Source organism: Vulpes vulpes, chromosome 7, assembly GCF_048418805.1.
Source record: "Vulpes vulpes isolate BD-2025 chromosome 7, VulVul3, whole genome shotgun sequence".
Classification (NCBI taxonomy): domain Eukaryota; kingdom Metazoa; phylum Chordata; class Mammalia; order Carnivora; family Canidae; genus Vulpes; species Vulpes vulpes.
Genome location: NC_132786.1, coordinates 7872299 through 7893212, shown reverse-complemented (window position 1 = coordinate 7893212; position 20914 = coordinate 7872299). Strand labels below are relative to the sequence as shown.

General features: G+C 51.6%; 1 protein-coding gene across 3 annotated transcripts in view; it reads right to left on the bottom strand.

The window, feature by feature from the left end:
• DENND11 (DENN domain containing 11) overlaps positions 1-20071 on the bottom strand; it is a 46640-nt gene extending 26569 nt beyond the window's left edge. For 2 of the 3 annotated variants that reach the window (XM_072762846.1, XM_072762847.1), the window contains exons 1-2: positions 19783-20071; positions 975-1074 (exon numbers count right to left, since the gene is read on the bottom strand). In XM_072762846.1, the coding sequence (XP_072618947.1) occupies positions 975-1074; positions 19783-20056 (374 nt within the window). In that variant the 5' untranslated portion in view covers positions 20057-20071. Of the gene's footprint in view, positions 1-974; positions 1075-9395; positions 9536-14102; positions 16125-19782 lie in introns of those variants that run through there. The other variant, XM_072762848.1, reaches the window with a different exon arrangement.
• Positions 20072-20914: the final 843 nt, after the last annotated feature.

Sequence of the window (20914 nt, the reverse complement as noted above, 5' to 3'; positions counted from 1 at the left end):
AAAGATCCAAGTGCATGGTGTGGCTCACCATCCGAGAGAGAGAAGTCGTTTGGCTTTGTTTCTTAATTTGAGATGCAGTCCCGAGGAAAACAAGTAACCTCGTCCAGGGCTCTAACATGAGGAAGCTCAGCCTGAAGATGAATTTTTTTTAGACCCCCAGGGGAACACTGGTCAAGCCACACAACCCCCCCCCCCCCCCCCCCGACCAGACGGGACGACCGAGGCGCCAGAAGATGCTGGAAAGCACCAAGGGTCATCCACCAAGAGCCAGGACTTGGCCTCTGGCAAGCCTGCTGCTCAACTGCCCATGACCATGGACAGATCCCTTCTCTCCTGCAGCATGACGTGACTCAAACCAAAACAAGACTCGACTCGAGGCCCTTCTGGAATGGTACTGTCTTATTAGCATGAGCCACGTTGGTTCTTTCCCCCACTTCCTGAGTCTCCGATACTCTCACTAGAGCGGAGGACCAGGGCTGTCCCTCTTCTTCCCTCCCCTTTCTCACACCTGTCACAGCTGCGGCCCAGAAGGTCAAGCAACCTCCTGCTCCGTTACCTTGACGTTCTCCCCGTTGGCTCCTCCTCACCCGGATCTTAGTTACACGGGACTATACACCGGCCTTACTTAAAGCCGGGATTTTGGGTTCGGCACGTAAAAGCCTTAAGCCAACCCAAACTGAACCGAAAGTCCACTCTTCCAATAAAGCCAGACCTCTAGTGAGGTCTAGTATTTTCTTAAAAGGGACAGAACCTCTGATAGGTCTTAATTTGGGGGGGGGGGGATCATGAAACCCACTAAGAACCAAACAAAAGCTGGGGACCTCCTCGGGAGAAAACGGATACAAACAGGAAACCACACATCTATCTTTGGGGCATCTCCACACAGCTTCGGGAGCCTCCCTGATGAGCCCTCGCGCTCCGGGGAAAGGATGGGCGAGGAAAGGGTACCGACGGGGGTGTCCGGCCATACTTACATGAAGTCGGACTGAATTTTATGGGACCCACTGGCCATAGACTTGAACTCAACACCTTCAAGGTCAATATCCTGAGGTAAGCACCACTCCACCATGTTCCCTGTGGGAAAGGGGGGATACAAGTTAAAAGAAACAAAGTCATTCAGAGAAGAGGCCCTTGTCCAAGAGCTGAGGGTCTATGGCTACCCGATAAACGCGCTGTTGACCTGGCCACCAAGACGCTCCTGCGGGTCATCTCATCTACCCGCCACCCGCCGGCCCTCTTCCCCAGTCACTCTGCAGGGCCGGGAGACGGGCCTTCAAGGAGCCTTCCAGCTCTGCCTTGAGCTGAGCAGTCTCCTGTCCAGCAAGGATATGGTCTCTGGTGGGTCCATTCTGTGAAGTCATTTCCAAACCTCCTTCCTTTCACAGCCTCACTCCCAAGGGTGTGTTTTTACCCCCTTTTCTCCATTTCCTTTCCCTGACCCCCTGAGATCATGCTCCATCTTGTCCTCCTACAGCTACCGACTCTGGCAAACCCCAAACTCCTTTTATTTTTGATTCACATTTCATTGACCTTTTTGCAGCAGTTGAGAATTCCTCAAAAATTTCTTCTTCTTTTTCCTTGATTCCCATGATAGAATACTATCTTGGTTCTTTTCCTACTTCTCTGATCTAGGTAGTTGTTTCCTTCCTGAATTTTTGCCCACATCCAAAGTTCAGCCATCCATTCTTTGCTTCCAGAACTTTGGCGCTCATTCAGTCATTCAGTCAGCATTAATTACTGTGCTCAGGGCACCTGGGTGGCTCAGTGGTTGAGCATCTGCCTTCAGCTCAGGTCCTGATCCCAGGATCCTGGGATCAGGTCCCGCCTCAAGCTCCCCACAGGGAGCCTGCTTCTCCCTCTGCTTATGTCTCTGCATCTCTCATGAACAAATAAATAAAGTCTTTAAAAAAAAACAATGAGGGGATCCCTGGGTGGCTCAGCGGTTTAGCGCCACCTTCAGCCCAGGGCGTGATCCTAGAGACCCAAGATCGTGTCCGACACTGGGCTCCCTGCATGGAGCCTGCTTCTCCCTCTGCCTGTGTCTTTGCCTCTCTCTCTCTCTCTGTGTCTCTCATGAATAAATAAATTTTTTAAAAAATCTTACAAAATAATTTAAAAAATTAAAAAAAAATAATGACGATCTTCCCACTGAGCTGGATGTTGGAGCTACAAAGTCAAGTAAGACATAGCTCCTGACCTCAAAGAGATTAAAGTCCAGAGATAAACAAGGAGACCAAATGGTCATAGTTCCAGGGGATAAAAGCCATGATAGAGGAGAACGTGGATTTTAGAACGAAGCAGTGATGAGCATCCATCAGACCAAGGGAATCAGAGAGAGGCACAATAACAGTGTTCCCCAGACACTTGACAAAACGGTATGGAATATTCCCTACCATTTTCTTGCATAATTCAAAATACTTCAAAATAAAAATACTAAGCTACATGTGAGATTTCACCTTTATCTTTTCTAACAGCTTTACTGAGCTACAACTCACAGACCGTACAGTTTACTCACGTACAGCAAACAATTCAAGGGAGAGTTATGTAATCATCACATTTTCGACTTTCTCTCATTTTTACATATGAGGAAACGATGAGACATTAAGGAAACTTGCTTAGTCACCCCCAGCCAGCGGAGCTGGTGCCCGGCAGGAGCTGAGGGTCCTGGCCTGGACTCCCAGCAGGAAGCCAGACCAGTCACCCGGGGGCCGATGGTGTGGCAGGTACACAGCACTCGGGCCGGGTTAGACTTGGCTTCAAGGCTTGGCTTTGCCATGAGCCGTGTGACCTTTGGTACAACCTCTTGAGAGTCTTGGTTTCCTGACTGTAAGATGAGGGCGATTCAGTAAGTGAGGAGGCTGACTCACTTTTACCCTCTTTTCCCCATTTCCTTTCCCTAACCCCCTGAGATCACGCTCCCAGCTACTTACTACCCAACTTCAATGAAGGGAAAAAAATAATTAAAAATAAATTCCCTGGGGCAGCCCTGGTGGTGCAGCGGTTTAGCACCACCTTCAGCGCAGGGCCTGACCCTGGAGAACCAGGATTGAGTCCCACGTCCGGCTCCCCGCATGGAGCCTGCTTCTCCCTCTGCCTGTGCCTCTGCCTCTCTCTCTGTGTGTCTCTCATGAATAAATAAATAAAATCTTTAAAAAAATAAATAAATAAATTCCCTGGGATCCAGCACAAGATACGAATTTCCTGAAGACAAATGCTCTAGAACTTCCCTCCTGCTCTGAGCACCTGGCACGGGTCTCAATGTTCCTCACTGATGGGCCTCGGCCAGGTGGGAAAGAAATGCATGAAATGCCCCTTCCCAAGGCAGAGAAGGGTGGGAAGAGTTGGGGGACTGGGGACAGCGGAAGCAGCAGGCCTCGGGATGGTCTGCCCAGGAGTGGGCGGTGGCCCTGTGAGGGTAGACGGGGTGGGAAGGATTGTGGGGTTTAATTACAGGACTTTCCTAGGCCTGAGAAATGCCATCAGTAATCCAGCCAACAGCGCTTGTGGATCACTGCTCGGGGCGTCAGAGAGGTTGCGTATCCAGTCTCCCAACACGGCACCCATCCCAGAGGGTCACCCAGTCCCGTGTTCACAGCCTGAGAGCCTGAGAGCTTTCAAATACTTTGCTTTCAAGAGAGGAATCATGAATCTGACTAACAATGAACTAAAACAAAAAAGCATGGGAAGGGGAATTAGTATTTTCACCTTTTTTTTTTCTTAAAGAGTTTTTATGTATTTGACAGAGAGAGAAAAAGCAAGCGCAAGCGGGAGGGGGGGGGGCAGCAGGGGGAGAGGGAGAAGCAAGCTCACCGCTGAGCAGGGAGCCTGACGTGGGGCTCGATCCCAGGACCCCGGCATCATGACCTGAGCCAAAGGCAGATGCTTAACCAACCAAGCCACTCGGGCACCCCTGGAATTAGTATTTTATAAAACAGGCTAGGGATCCCTGGGTGGCGCAGCGGTTTGGCGCCTGCCTTTGGCCCGGGGCGCGATCCTGGAGACCCGGGATCGAATCCCACGTCGGGCTCCCAGTGCATGGAGCCTGCTTCTCCCTCTGCCTATGTCTCTGCTTCTCTCTCTCTCACTGTGTGCCTATCATAAAATAAATAAAATTAAAAAAAATCTATAAAAAAAAAAACAGGCTAGAACGATGCTGTGTGTGGCCTGGTTAAAGACAAGGGGGTGCGGATCCCCGGGTGGCTGAACGGCTTGGTGCCTGCCTTCAGCTCACGGCGTGATCCTGGGGTTCCGGGATCGATTCCCACATCGGGCTCCCTGCATGGAGCCTGCTTCTCCCTCTGCCTGTGTCTCTCATTAATAAATAAATAAAATCTTAAAAAAAAAAAAGACAAGAGGGGGCACACTGTACTTTGAAATGGGGGTGAACTTGGGGATAAAGGGATTCCCATCTTTCCCCCTTACCATCCGGAGCTCCTGTCTCCAGAGTTCAGGGGCCCTTCTGCCTGCGGAGCGCATCAGGACCCCCAGGGGACTGAAAAGGGTGCCAGGGCCCCCCCAGACATGCAGGATCATGGTCCCCACCTCGTGCCACATGGGTGAGTCGCCGGCGAGCTCCTGCGCCCTTGCGCCTCCGCATACACAGCCCTAACCCCGCACCATGGCAGCAGGTGGCCGGCCTAGGAGGGCGCGAGGGGACGGAGCAGCGATGCCCCGCAGGTGGGCCCCGGCCTCCGCTCACCGAGGCCACCTCCTCTGCCACTTCGCACCGGGTTCAAAGAGCTTGAACTTCGCTTCTTCCCTCCAACCCGGCCGGTCCGGGACGGCTCAGTAACTCCTCAAAACTTTAATTTCCCTACACTTTGTCACTGAAAGCGAAGTACAGAAGAGCACACGAATCCCAAACTGCCCAGCTCAGGGAGTTTTACACAGAGCTGGGTCACCAGCACCCAGATCAAGGCGCAGAACAGCAGGTGCCCCTCGCTAACCCTCTGCCCCTGGCGGCTGCTGTCGCCACCTGTCACACCGCAAACCTCGCTCGGCTGTTTTGAAATTTACGCGGACGCGATCATGGTCTGCTTGCTTGTGGGTCTCCTTTAACTCCATGATTTGGTAAGATTCACTCGTGGGTTGTTTTTTTTTTTTAATTTTAAAGATTCTATTTATTTATTTATGAGACTCGGAGAGACAGACAGAGAGAGAGAGAGAGAGAGGCAGAGACACAGGCAGAGGGAGAAGCAGGCTCCATGCAGGGAACCCGACGTAGGACTCGATCCCGGGTCTCCAGGATCACGCCTTGGGCCAAAGGCAGACACCCAACCGCTGAGCCCCCCGGGCCGCCCCTCATTCATGTTGACACACACAGCAATAGTCTGTCCCTGTACTACTTCCGTCCTGTGCATGTAACACAGCAGCTGTTGAACTGATGATGCACATTTAGCTTATTTCCAATTTGAAGCTATTGCCACTAGACCAGCTGGAAAAATCCCTACACCTGTCATCTGGTGGACATGTGTGGTGGCTCTGTAATGCTTGAACCCGGCTGGGCCGAACCCCAGTGCTCAGAACTCCCTTCCTCTTATGAGGTGAGATGGGGAACGTGGGAGGGAAGCCGCAGGTACCCTGCATTCCCATCAGAAGGCTGGTACGGGGGCACCTGGTGGCTCAGTGGTTGAGCATCTGACTTCAGTTCAGGGGGTGATCTTGGGGTCCCGGGATCGAGTCCCACATCGGGCTCCCACAGGGAGCCTGCTTCTCCCTCTGCCTGTGTCTCTGCCTCTGTCTCTCATGAATAAATAAATAAAATCTTTAAAAAAAAAAAAAGCAGCATTGGGCAGCTCATGTGCATCGTTGCTCATCTGCAGGCCACGTCGATTGGGGGCCAGGTGGTGGCAGCCAGGCCTGTGAATGCTGGACCCAGTCTCCCTGGGATCCTCTTTCAGCTTCTCGGACTCCTAAGCCAGGTGTGTGTTTAGTTCCGTAACGAAGGGCATCAGCTTCATCAGGACACCCGCATCATTAAAGTCAGAGGCAGCCTGACCGGGTTTCAGTACATTCTTAAGTGTCCCAGCTTCTCTCCGTCTTCCCAACCATACTCTCCTCTTCCATCACTGCCCGCCCAACAGAGTTCAAGCTCCATCATCAGGCAGGACAGCAGCCTCACACAGACCGTCTACCCAGCTCCCCTAACTGTGTGAGACTGAATTCTTGCAATAAATCCCTTCAGACATCTCCTAGTGGTTCTGTTCCTTTGATTAATTTTTGACACAACATGCACACATTTCTGTTGACAACATCCCTGGGAGCAGAACTCCTGCAAAAATGTCTACATCACTACAAACTAAGAAACCTTTAACAATTCCCAAGGCAGTGTTTCCCAAAGCTTACGGTAATAGGGCTTCTGCGAAAAATAAATTTTTAAAATGGACTTTGGCCACATTATCTCAGGTTAAAGGACAGACACACTTTAATGCAGAACTTCGCAGAGGCTTTAGGATGTTACTCTGCATTGTGAATTTCTAGGAGACCTCAATGTTTCCAAATTTTCTGGGCCAACAGACTTATTTTTAAGAAGTATCTTAAGGGACTAGTTTTATGGAAGTTTTTTTTTTTTTCAAATATGCTAGTAAACAAGGAGCTGCAAGTTAACCTCAGTGTCCACTCTTCCTTTCTTATAGGGGCTAGAACATCCTATAGTTAGCCTGGCATGTAGCCTTCCAACTGACAACTATGTTTCTCAGCATCTTCTTTCATATAGGTGTGTCCACGAGTCCATTCTGGCCAGTGGGATGCAGACAGAGTGAGGCATGGAGTTGCCAAGGAGCACCTTACAGGGAAGAGCGCTGCCCCTTCCTCCATCCTGCTGCCTGGAATGTGGATGTGGTGACAGCTGTCACGAATCTAGGTCCCCGGATGACCCCATGGATCTGAGCCAGCATTCCAGCCCTACACCAGCTATCTCCTGTTGCAGGAAAGAGAAACAAACCCCTATCTTGATGAAGCCACTTTTCATTTGGGTCCCTGGTATTCCGGGCGAAATCCGTGTGTTACTTAATACCACTGACCTATAGAATCAAGCCCCCATTCCTCAGCCTGGTTCTCAAAGCCGTTATCCTTGCTCCCCTGTGCCCCTGTCCAATCCTCACTGTACAGAAACTGAAATATCCGAGATGGAAGTAATGACATCCTGGTAGTGACATGATTAACTTTGAGATGGATGCAAGTCCCTTAGGGGAAAGTTCCATTGGGGTCAGGCTGGCAGATCATGGAATGAGCACAAGCTCCAAACACAGCTCTGGGAATAGTCCTCTTTATGTCGCAGGAAGGACACCTCTGCTTACACACCCCTTGAACTCAAGGAAAGTAAATGAAGCTCTGTGGTCCTCACCCCAGTCTATACAGTCACAGTCTAAGATGTCTATCTCCGCAGGGACTCCATAAAAACTTTGTCTCATATCCCAACACAGCACACTGCTTAGCACAGGACAGGAGGGGTATTAAAGAGTAATAAAAGAAAGAAAAAACCTTTATTGCAGACTGGAATTTTTTAAAGAAAACTAATTGATGAATTAACGTTAATTACTCTAGGAGTAACGATATTATGGTAATGTAAGAAAATGTATTTTGTGGGATCCCTGGGTAGCACAGCGGTTTGGCGCCTGCCTTTGGCCCAGGGTGTGATCCTGGAGTCCCGGGATCAAATCCCACATCGGGCTCCCGGTGCATGGAGCCTGCTTGTGTCTCTGCCCCCCCCCCCCCCTATCATAAATAAATAAAAATTAAAAAAAAAAAAGAAAGAAAATGTACTTTGTGGGACGCCTGGGTGGTTCAGTGGCTGAGCGTCTCCCTTTGGCTCAGGTTGACCCTGATGTCCTGGGATTGAGTCCCACATCAGGCTCCCTGCAGGGAGCCTGCTTCTCCCTCTGCCTGTGTCTCTGCTTCTCTCTGTGTGTCTCTCATGAATAAATAAAATCTTTAAAAAAAATGTCCTTTTTCTTAGGAGGTTTATACTCATGAATTTAGCAGTAAAGTGTCATCAGACATGATGATGCAATTACTTTCAAATGGCTCAGGAAAAAAAATCTCTGTATATAGTCAGTTCTGATGGAATGCTTGCTGGATTAGTGTCAACACGACTGAAACATTAGAGAACAATCTGAGCATGGGGAACTTCACATTTCTTTATGCTGTAGATCCAGTGCAATCTCAATCAAAATCCCAAGTTATTTGTGGATATTGAAAAATTAATTCTAAAGTCTATATGGAAAGGCAAAGGCCCCAAAGAGTCAACACAAACTGAAAAAAAGTTGGAGTGAGACTACCCAATTCCAAGACTTAACTATAAAAACCACAGTAATCAAGACAGTGATTAGACAAAATTAGACAAACAGATCAACAGAATACAGAGCCCAGAAATAGACCCATGCAAATACAGTCAGCTGATCTTTGCCAAAGGAGCAAAGGCAATACAATGGAGAAAGGATAATCTTTTCAACAATGGATGTCCACAGGCAAAAAAAAAAAAAGAAAAAAAATGAATCTAGACACAGCCTTACATCTTTCACAAAAAGTAATTCAATATGAATAGTATACCTAATTACCAAATACAAAATTATAAAACTTCTGGAAGGTAACATAGGAGAAAATCTAGGTGACCCTCAGCAACGAGTTTTTAGACACAACATCAGGAGCACAATCCATGAAGAAAAAAACTCATACATTGCACTTCATTAAAATTAAAAACTTCTGATCTGTTGAGGACATTATTAAGAGAACAAAGACAAGCCATAGACTCAAAGAAAATATTTGTAAAAAGGTATGTGATAAAGGCTTAATCCAAAATACATACAAATATATAAAGAACTTCTAAGACACAACATTAATATAAACACCCAATTTAAAAAATGGACAAAAACCAAATCTTAAAATATATATACACACATATACACACACATAGGGGCACCTGGCTGATTCAGTTGGTAGAGCATGTGACTCCTGATCTCTGGGTTGTGAGTTCAAATCCCATATTGGGGGTAGAGATTATATTTAAAAAAAAAAAACAAAAAAAATACATGAATACATATATACATATTTATATATATGAAATACATATATATAAAAATAAACATAGCAATGTCTGGATGGCTCAGTGGTTGAGCGTCTGCCTTAGCCTCAGGTCATGATCCCGGTGTCCCAGGATTGAGTCCCACATTAGGCTCCCCACAGGAGCCTGCTTCTCCCTCTATGTCTCTGCCTCACTCTGTGTCTCACGAGTAACAAAATCTTTACAAATAAATAAAAATTAAAAATGGACAAAAGATTAGAAGTCATCACACCAAAGAAGCTATCCAGACGGCAAATGAACATTTGAAAAACATGCTCAAAATGTCATATCATCAGGGAATTCCAAATCAAAACAACAAGATTCTACTACACACCTTTGAGAATAGTCAAAATCCAAAACATGGAAAACACCAAATGCTAACAAGGATCTGTAGCCATGGGAAATCTCATTCACTGCTGGTGGGAGTGATACCACAAAATGGTATCACCACTTTGGAGGACAGTTTGGCAGGTTCTTAAAAAAAAAAAGAATATGTTTAGTTTGGTAAGATTTTATTTATTTATTCATGAGAGACACAGAGAGAGGGAGAGAGAGGCAGAGACACAGGCAGAGGGAGAAGCAGGCTCCATGCAGGGAGCCGGATGTGGGACTCGATCCCGGGTCTCCAGGATCACGCCCTAGGCCAAAGGCAGATGCTCAACCACTGAGCCACCCAGGGATCTCAACTAAACATATTCCTACCACACAATCAGGCACTCCTGCTCCTTCATATTTATCCAATGAGCGAAAGCTCACGTCCACACAAAAGCCTGCACATGAATGTTTATAGCAGCTTTATTTGTAATTGCCCCAAACTGGAAGCAACCAAGGTATCCTTCAACAGGTAAATGGAAAAACAGACTGTGCAACATCCAGACAATAAAATCCTACTCAGAAATGAGCTATCAAGCCACAAAAACATGAAGGAAACTTAAACACATACTGCTAAGTGAGAGAAGCCGGTCTGAAAAGGCTACATACATACTGTGTAATTCCAGTTCTGCGACACTCTGGAAAACAACAAATTAGATAGCAAATAGATCAGTGGTTAAGGACGGATGAGTAAGTAGAGCACCGTGAATTTTCAGGGCAGTAAAACTGTGTCTGTAGGATACCATTACTGTGGACGCATAACACTGTGCATTTTTCAAACCCACAGAAGGTACAACACAGAGAGTAAACCCTGATGCAGACCATGGGCTTCAGCCAATTTATCAGTATCGGTTCGTCAGTTGTAACAAATAAGCCACGCGAATGCTGGATGTTAATACTACAGGGAAACTGGGTGGGGAGGTGGTAGATGGGAACGCTCTGGGCTTTCTGCTCAGTTTTTCTGTAAACCTGAAACTGGTCTAAAAAAAAAAAAAAGCTAAATTTATTAATTAAGAATAAATAAACCAATGGATGAATTGAGCTTGGTTAGTTACCCTAGGATTGATAATGATATGGTGGTTATGTAGGAAAATGGCCTTATTCTTAGATTTAAAGTGGGTTTTTTTTGTTTGTTTGTTTTTTATGATAGACATAGAGAGAGAGAGAGAGGGAGAGGCAGAGACACAAGCAGGCTCCATGCAAGGAGCCCGACATGGGATTCGATCCCAGGACTCCAGGATCACGCCCTGGGCCAAAGGCAGGCGCCAAACCGCTGAGCCACCGAGGGATCCCCTTATTCTTAGATTTAAAATGAGATATTCAGAAATGTAATGATATGATGTCTGGAACTTAGTGTCCAATAGTTCGGCAGAAAAAGAGCAGCACACCAGTCCATAGTCAGTTCGGCTAGAATGTGGGCTGATTTTGTTCCAAAGCATTTGATACGATTAAGGAACAATCTGATCGTAGGGGATTTCCTGTTTGCTGATAGACAATTTTGGTCACAAGAGTAGCAACCTGAATGCTGAAAACTGCACCCGAGCAGGAATGAGCCACACAGAAATGCACAGAATGCAGTCCCCGCTATAACTCAAACGCCCGTGCGTTACCTTCGTTCACTGGGTTAGAAGCTGGCCCAGCGGTTTAGCACCGCCTTTGGCCTGGGGTATGATCCTGGACACCCAGGATGGAGTCCCACATCGGGCTCCCTGCATGGAGCCTGCTTCTCCCTCTGTGTCTCTCATGAATAAATAAAATAAAATCTTTAAAAAAAAAAGAAAAAATAAAAAGCTGCGCCTGTCACTTCTAGGGCCACCACTGGCCATCCAATGTCACATAGCCCTCCTTCCACTTCACCATAAATCACAAGCTCCACACTTCCGACATCCACCTTCCTATGCAAAGTCAGCTCTTTCTTAAGGTGAAATGCCACACTTTGAGTATTTATGTCTCTCTTAATTCATTACCGTATGTAAAATCGTCCTACCATTCGTATATTCGGTTCCCATCTTTGCTTAAACAGGTCACTGACAGTTTCTGAGTGCTATGCCCTGACCCCATCTTCTCCATACACCTTGTGACTTTTTACTCCAAGTCTTTCACAGCCCAGTGATTTTTAGGAATGCAGGTTAAGGATACGGTTAAGGATAAAGCAAATATGGCAAAATGTCCAAGAAATGGGGGCAGACTCTAAGTTTGCACTATACTATTCCTTCAACTTTTCTGAGGTCTTAAAAAAATGTCAACATTCAAATTGGGGAACATAATGTAAATAAAGGCGATGTGGAAAACCATAAGGTAAGCAGAAAGGACTCTGCAAAAGCAAAATGTAATTGAGGCAGTGTGCAATAAAAAGGGTAATAAAGAGGCATCGTTGGCTAAAGGTCATGCTTAACAGAAATATTACACTATTCACAAAAACTGGAAATGCCTGGGCTGCTCAGTGGTTGAGCATCAGCCTTCAGCTCAAGTCGTGATCCTGGGGTCACGGGATCGAATCCCACATCAGGCTCCCCGCGAGGAGTCTGCCTCTCCCTCTGCCTGTGTCTCTGCCTCTCTGGGTCTCCTATGAATACATAAAATCTTAAAAAAAATAAGAATGAAAAAAATTAGAAACCAGTTTACATATAAAACTTGTAGAGGCTTCGAGGAAAGCGATTCTGCAAAAATGAAATCATTGCGGCGAGTAATTAAATGCCAGAAAACCCCCTCACTGAATGCTAGCCACCCCAGGCCCGGCCTCCCCACTGCAAGCCATCTAGCCTCCCAAATACCCTCACTGCCCCGTAGGAACTACGCCAGGCAGCTGGGGCCCCGATGGATTCAACAGAAGGCTCATCTGAGGGGTAACCAGAGAAAGAGGGTTGTTGTTTTTTTGTTTGTTTTTCTCATTTCAAGTTTATTAAAACTTTAGCAGTACAAATTACCCAGGTTGCAGATTATCAAAAGATCAACTCAATGAAGTTAAGTCCACATTAAAAAAAGCGGGGGGGGGGGGGAGGGGGGGCAGCCCAGGTGGCTCAGCGCCACCTTCAGCCCAGGGCCTGATCCTGGAGACTTGGGATCGAGTCCCGTGTTGGACTCCCCGCGTGGAGCCTGCTTCTCCCTCTGCCTGTGTTTCTGCCTCTCTCTCTGTCTCTCTCATGAATAAATCAATAAAATCTTTTTTTTAAAAAAAAAGACAAACATAAAACCCAGAAACAATGAAAAGAGGAAAACAACACAAAGGAGATTCATGCAAGTTAAAATTTGAGACAGAATGGAAATGAGTTTACACAACTCACTCATCCACTTTTGTCTTCATCTGTTCCAGGGCTTGATTCATGATCAAATTTTTTATTTTTATCATGTACGTGGTCATTTTCTTGACCCTTTGATTTTGGACGGACAAGGGCCTCTCCCCCTCTCTCTCTCCTGCCTCCGGCCTTGGCCACCCGTGGGCCCACCTCAAGGCCCCACCTCGCCTCCAGCTTCAAAGACAACTTATAGGGCAGGGCCACAGGTGGCCATCTGCGTTAGGGACATCCAACCAGCCGGTCAATAAATATTGGCAGAACATGACTTGGCAGCAAGTGCCAGGGGCTGGGCTCCTGCAAAGGCAAACATGTCCCTGTTGAAAGGAACGGGGGCTCCCAGCTTCCTGGGCCGGTGGCTCAGCCACCCAGGGGAAGCCAGAGGGCAAGGCCGAGCCTGGCTGTGGATGGACAGACGGTGTGCACCTGCCACCTGCCGTCCTGAAGGTCAGCCTGGCAGCTGCGTACATGCCAGGGCCTCCCAGGGCTGGTGTTTGGGGAGCTCCGGCCCCAGGTGAGTCACCCTCCATCCTGTGAACGACAACCAGGACCGCCTCTGCCTCCTTTGCTGCTTCCCCGTGAGGTGGCCTCGGCAACCAGCAATTCTCCAGGAGAACAGACACGAGTGCTAACTGCTGCTGCCTCTTAGAAAGTTCATCTCGAAATAGTCCAAGTAGACAGAACAAGGATCCCAACCAAAATAATCTCTAAGGGGAAATACGTGACTTTCCTTCCTCCTCCTCCTCCTCCTCCCCACTCCCGTTGGGTGGTTCCCAGTCAAGAATTTCCTCTTGAACACAGGGGAAGGGAAGGAAAAAGAAGATGAAAACAGGGAGGGAGGCAAACCGTGAGAGGCTCCTAACTCTGGGAAACAAGCTGGGGGTTGCTGGAGGGGGTGGGGGGAGCTGGGGTGACAGGGTGATGGGCAGGAAGGAGGGCACATGATGGAATCAGCAGCGGGCGTCACATGCCACTGATGAATCACTAAATTCTACCTCTGAAACTAATAACATGCTATGTTAATTAAGTTGAATTTAAATTAAGAAAAATCGGGGATCCCTGGGTGGCGCAGCGGTTTGGCACCTGCCTTTGGCCCAGGGCGCGATCCTGGGGACCCGGGATCGAGTCCCACGTTGGGCTCCCGGTGCATGGAGCCTGCTTCTCCCTCTGCCTGTGTCTCTGCCTCTCTCTCTCTCTCACTGTGTCCCTATCATAAATAAATTTAAAAAAAAATTAATTAATTAATTAAAAAAAATCTCCTCGAGGGCTTCGCATCAGGACAATCCTGTTACAGCTCCTTCTGACCTCAAGAGTGGAACTTTGCACCCCTTTGCTCTCCCCCAACAGATTCCTTGATTCTTTTTTTTTTCTCTTACCAGGCATCAGCTTCTTTCTAGCAGCATATACATCTGCTAATTCCAGTCGGGAAGTAAGAAGGAATCCTGTCTCCAGAAGGAAGGCAAGAATCCGGGAACACTTGTAGTTCCAGCACCACATTCCCTCATCTGCTTCGGGAGCCACCAGATGCCACAGGAGGGAGAAACCTCAAAAGATTATTTGGTTCAGACTCCGAACACCAGAGAAGGAAACAGCCTCTACTGACTCTTGGTTGTAAATGGTTCTGGAACAGTTTTTAAACCACCGGGGATGAGGGCAGCCCGGGTGGCTCAGTGGTTGAGCATCTGCCTTCGGCCCAGGCCGTGACCCTGGAGACCCGGGATCGAGTCCCACGTCGGGCTTCCTGCATGGAGCCTGCTTCTCCCTCTGCCTGTGTCTCTGCCTCTCTCTCTGTGTCTCATGAATAAATAAATAAAATCTTTAAAAAATAAAAATAAAAATAAACCACCTGGGATGAGAGCATGTGCACAGCAAAGGAAGCGTCAGTATAAAGACACCTGAGGCAGGAAGCAATGAATCCTGGGGATTTCAAGTCCGCCCCAGGCCAGTCCAAGGCTGAATTCCAGCGCATTAATTCTAGGAGGAGGAACCCTTCCATTTCCCGGGCCCTGTGTCATGTCACCCTGGACAGCCGTGTGCGGAGGAAGGGCAGGCCCCGGGACCTGGCTCGCCCCTGGGCCGGTGCAGGTGACTGCAGGGCATCCGCTGTGCTCACCGGTACAGTGATGAGCGGGGGGCTGAAGGATCAGAGGCCAGCTCCCCCACAGCGGGCACCCCGTAACCACCCCGTAACCGTGGGCGTGCCTCCCACCACTGCCTCACTCGCTGGCCTTTTAGGAGAAGGAAGGGAACCCACAGCAGGTGGTCCCAAACTGGCTTCTCCCTGGAAGCCGCAAGCAGGTGAATCCCCAGCACCCAGGGAAGACTCTGCCCACGTGGGATTAATGAAATTAACCGCACTCGTGCTCCCCCGCCCTCTGAGGGACCTTCCAAGGGACCTTCCGAGGGAGGATGTGGCCCCCGGGCCATCATTCTGAGGACCTATTGGCTGACCGACGAGGCCACCCTCTCTTTGCCCTTGGAGCTGCCCATTCTTAGGACTGCTCTTTGCATCTCAAAATGATGTTCCAGATCTTCCATTCTCATTCCCCCCAGCCAGGGCTGGAGCCATTTACTACTTGCACTAGTCAGTGCTCCGAGCTACGACCAGGATCCCGCTGTGCCCGCCTCGTCTCCACCGCGTAAAAGAAAATGCTGGTGTCGTGTGGACTTTATGGAGACTGCGTGGAGATTAAGGCTAGTGTGATCTCAAAAAAAAAAAAAAAAAAAAAGGCTAGTGTGATCTCAAACACGCTCACCTGATACAAACTGAGGAGCATGTAGAGGAAATGAAACAGGTGTTCAGGGGCAATTTGGGCCGTGGCTAGTTGAGGGAGGAAGAGGCAGTAATTCATCTCATCAAGAACAATAGGAAAAACGATAGGAAAAGAGCTTATCTTCCAAAACCTCAGCTCTGGGACGCCTGGGTGGCTCAGTGGTTGAGAGTCTGCCTTCAGCTCAGGTCATGATCATGGGGTCCTGGGATCGAGTCCCGCATCGGGCTCCCTGCAGGGAGCCTGCTTCTCCCTCCACCTAGGTCTCTGCCTCTCTCTGTGTGTCTCATTAATAAATAAATAAAATCTTAAAAAAAAAAAAAAACAACTCAGCCCTCCTCCCCTCAACCCTCCAAGGCAAACACACAATGGATAGGAATTCCCCCCAAGTCCCCACGAAATAACTCGGTGAGGGGGTGGACACAGCATTTTAAAGTGAATCTCTTATAAAAGAAACAGTCCAGTGATTCACTGGCGTCAGACACCGGGTCCAAAGCCTCCTCTGCCGCAGGCCCACACACAAGCAGGCAGAAAAAAGTAGGAAAATTTTACTAGAAATTCAACAAAATTAAAAATTAAAAATTGGGGCTTGACTCATGGGCTGCACACAATGAAAAAACAAGATTCTGGCTGCCAACCTCTTCCACCTGGCCCTCGGAGTTAGCATCTGGGCCTGGTTTCAATAGCAGCTTTGTAGCCCAGATGGCCAGCACCGCCACTCTAGGGGCTCCCTGCTCCAGGGAGAGGCTGCACGAGGACAGAGCCTCCGCTCCACTTGAACCCCAAGTCCCTAGTCCGCACGTCATTTGCGGATGTGACCAGCATACTCTTCAAGCCGTGAATCCAAAGCAAATCCCATTCTTCACACCTCTCCCCTCTTCTCCGATTCTTCCTATAGATGCCCAACCGAAAACTTGTCTCCAGAAGCAGAAAAGGACCCGTTCCCTGCCAGACACCAGTCTGCGAATCGCTGAGCCTTCTCCTGCCAGAGGTGCGTCTACCTGTGCGCACACCTGCCCACTGACAAGGACCCACTCCTCCCTTCTACCCTTTTTTTTTTTTTTTAAAGATTTATTTGTGAGAGACCCAGAGATACAGGCAGAGGGAGAAACAGGCTCTATGCAGGGAGCCTGACGTGGGACTCGATCCCCGGTCTCCAGGATCATGCCCTGGGCTGAAGGCGGGCTGGGCTACCCGGGCTGTCCCTACCCTCTCTTACATCCCCTCTCTCCACACGGACTCCTCATGCCCCACTGATGCACCGCAGCTGGGGACCCTCCTTTCCTACATCTCTCTCGCCCTCCTGCGTGCACAGGTGCCCACAGTTCCTCAGATGGGGTGGGAAGCTGAATGAAACCGCTGTGGGCCTGGCGGTAGGTCTGGGGAGACTCGGTAGGTCTGGCGAGGAGGAAGAAGGGGAGAGAGCTCCTAGGGAAGGAAATGATGCAGGTGGAAGAAACAGGAAAGTGGAGAGGAAGAAAGAGGTAAACAAGAGGAAGAATAGTCTAGACTATCTGCCACCTGAGAAGATCTGTGATATGTTCTGATTTTTGTAAAAAAGCCAGTCTGCACTCTACTGTTGGTGGTATCCGAGACTAAGGAAGGGCCAAAGTCTTGGTGGACAAGGTCACGGGCACTAGGCTCTCACCAACTGAGCTACCCGGCCCCTCTTGGCAAAGCTGGATTAAATAGTAACACGTGATCTGCCTCCATAGCAGAGTCAGGAGGATACTGAACTCAAACCAGGAGACCTGGCCCAGTCCCGAGAGGTCTCCAGCTCACTGGGCAACTGAGGACCGGCCTCTCACGTCACCAGACGATGACTTCCTCGCCTGTCACACAAGGGGACACCACAGGAGCTCTGCTACCCTTGGAAGATCCAAAATCTCAGGAGCATTCATTCCAACTTCCACGTTAGGAGATGGACCATAGCATTATCACTTTCTAGAGGTACTATCAGAGGTTTTATGGGTTTTTTTTTTTTAACATGACACAAAGTGCCATCTTGGACTGTGATAGATGACAAGAGAGAGGTTAAGTTAATGGGCAGGGAACAGTTTAAAAAAAAAAAAAAAACACCCATAACCAAAACCAGCAACCAAAGTGAAACACATTCTCCTCCCCTTCCTCTCCACTCCCTGGGTACAGTAATGATAAAAAGTTGGGGGACAGAGGTTCAGGCAACGCAGTACACTAGAAAGACGGGACTTAGAGTCAAGTGTCATTGGCTACTTAGTATTTCCAAATCACTCACTCAGCCTTGGTCTGTTTTGCTCATGGAGAAAACTGGGTGGAAACGATGCTCCAGTTAGTGAGGACCACGATTACATGAAACACCCTTGAGAGTAAAGACCTGCACGGTGTCCGGGTATCACTTACAATCCCTTCTGTCCACACTAACCTTAATTTGAAAACTGTTCCGTCTACACACACACACACACACACACCCGGCCAAATGCTGGTCGCAGCTGGGACTGACGTGAAGAAGGATCCCAGGCCTGCCGTGCTCTCCAGGTTTATCAACTCCATCTGTGGTTCGTGTAGGATCCCCTTTCCCCCTTCCTCTCCCTACCCTCTACTGTCCAAGCTAGGCCTGCAGAACCAGACCCTGTTAACGTCCCCCTGCTGTTTCTTCTGTCCTTCAGCCTTTCCCAGAATGGCTCATGCCAGCATCTCTTTACCTGTAGGTGATGGGGTACAGGGCCTAAGTCACAACGTTTCTGCTTTTGTCTAGCGATAAGGATTGACCAGTTTGGCCCAAAGAGCGGTATCCAGTTGGATCCACAGACTCCACTGGGAGTCCCAACCGCTCGAGTCAACCAACGTGTTAGAGAAAGAGAAGATACCAGTGTACACCACGTGTGCACGGGGTTAGTACTATCTCGTGACGCTTCTGCCAGCGACACACGCGAGAGCACTGGGGTGTAAAATCACCTTCCAACACGGGGTTGGACACACAGCCAAAGAAAAAGCTTGAAGGCCAGGGGACACGCAGAAGTCAGAGGGGCCTGGTCCCTCCACCTGTTGGCCCTGGTTTCCTCCCGTGTCTTGCTGCCTTATAATCCCTGGCCCTGGGTAGGTCACCGGGCCTGGACGCTTGGACCGCCTGCCGCTTGAACAGTCCAACCCTTCTCCTCCCACCGCGTGGCAACCCTTGGGGTCCACCAGAACCCATCCAGGGAGGACCATCCCATCCAGGGAGGACTAACCCATCCAGGGGGGACCAACCCATCCAGGGGGGACCAACCCATCCAGGGGGGACCATCCCATCCAGGGAGGACCATCCCATCCAGGGGGGACCAACCCATCCAGGGAGGACCATCCCATCCAGGGGGGACCAACCCATCCAGGGAGGACCATCCCATCCAGGGGGGACCAACCCATCCAGGGAGGACCAACCCATCCAGGGAGGACCATCCCATCCAGGGGGGACCATCCCATCCAGGGAGGACCATCCCATCCAGGGAGGACCAGGAGGAGGCGGGTCTGTCCCTTCACCGGCGGGCAGGCACTGGCTCCACACTCCGGGGAGACACACGGGGCTGCCGAGAAGCCGCGCCCCAGGGCGCCCAGGCAGCCGGGTCTGGAGGCCCCTAGCGAGCCCCCGAGCCCCCGAGCCCCCGACCCCCGAGGCTCGCCCCGGGCGCACCGGCGCCCCCTTCTGAGCCGCCGTGAAGCTCTGTCCGCTCGCTCGGCCCTTCCCGCGCCGCTAAGCCCAAGACTGTTCGGGGCCCTTCCAGCGTCCCAAGCGGCACCAGGAGCCTCCCGCGGCCGCGGCCGCCTCTCCTCCGCCCGCCTCGAGCGCCGCCGCCCCCCGAGGCTCCCGGCGCGAATCCCCCGGACGGCGGCGGCGGCGGAGGCGGAGGCGGGGTCGGAGCGAACTTGGCCGCGCGCAAAGTTAGCGCGGGGCGGGGCGGGGCCCCGGGACCCCGAGCTCGGGGCCATCCCCTGCGGCGTCCGCCTGGGGGGCTCCCTCCTCTCCCGGGGGCGGGGGGACCCGCTCAGCCGAGCCAGAAAACAAAAGCGCGCGCGCCCGGGGCTGCGAGCAGGATTCCCCGGCGCCGGCCAAGTGCGAACGCGGCTGCGGGAGGGCGCGCGGGCTGCGGCTCCGCAGGGACCCGGGGGGGGGGGCCGGGAACAAAGCCCCGCGCCCTCGTGGGGGCCCCGCGGCGGGGCGGGGGTGCAGGTGCGCGCGCAGCGAGCCCTCCCCGCCGCCCCCAGCCCGGCGCCGACCCTGCCCCGCCCCCGCCCCCGCCCCCCGCGCGCTCCCCGGAGCGGCCCTCACCCGAGCGGGGATCGAAGGTGACCACGAACACGGCCACCACCTGGTCCTCCTCCACGTCGCCCGGCTCCAGGCGCCCGGGCTGCAGCAGCACCTCGGAGGCGCCCGGCTCCCCCGGCCCCCGCCGGCCCCGCGGCCCCGCGGCCCCGCCGCCGCCCCCGCCCGCGCCCGCGCCGCAGCCCCGGCCTCCGGCCTGCAGCTCCGGGGCCCGCGGCGGGGACACGGCGGGGCCCTCGGCCCAGCGCAGCAGCGGCGCCGCGGCTCCCCGCTCCACCATGGCGAGGCGCGGCGAGGAGGAGCCGCGGGCGGCGGGGGGCGGGCGCAGGGGCGGGCGCGGGCACTCCCCTCGCGGCGCCCGGCCCAGGCCGCACCTGCCCCGCCGCCCCGCCCCGCCCCGCGCCCCGCGCCCGCGCCCCCGGGGCCTCGCCGGGCCGTGCCGCGGTGCAGGGGCGCGCGCAGGTGTGAGCCCGGCCCCGCCCCCGCCCCCGCCCCCGGCTGCGTCCGCCCGGGCCCGTCGGGGAGCTGGGCCGCGGGACCCGGCCGGCGCCGTCACTATTTTTTGCGGCCCCCTGGCCGCGGGCACCGGCGCGGGAAGGCGTCCCGGCATCCTGGAGGCGCGGCCGCGGCTGGCGCTGGGCCCGGACGGCAGCGGCAGCGGCAGAGGCGGCCCCGGCCTCCCGCAGCTGCGGGCCCTGGCGTCGGCCTCGGGCCTGGGGGCGCCGCGTCCCCAGCTGCGCCCTTGAACCCGCCGCACAGGGGCCTCCCCGGACCCTGCCCGGGCCCCCATCCGCTTAGGTGACCACGTCCCCACAGAGCCTGGGGGATGGCCTCTTGCTTGCCCTTGGGGTGAGGAGCTGAACATATAAATAATGAGAGGAGCCCCCTCCTTTAGGCAAAATGCGGCATAAATAGATTATTGTTAGGTCATGGATTTGGGCCTGAAACCTGCAGTCCTGGGCAGTCCCGGACCATCTCCCTTGGGTTAAACTGCATCACCACTGTGCCCCGGGCACATGGGGTGTGGATCCTTATCAACACCCCCTGGGCGACACCTCCTGCATAAATCGTGAATCCCCTGGGTCCTTCTGAGAGCAGACTGCTGAGATAAATTTGGTGTCTGAGCAAGTTTCCCTCC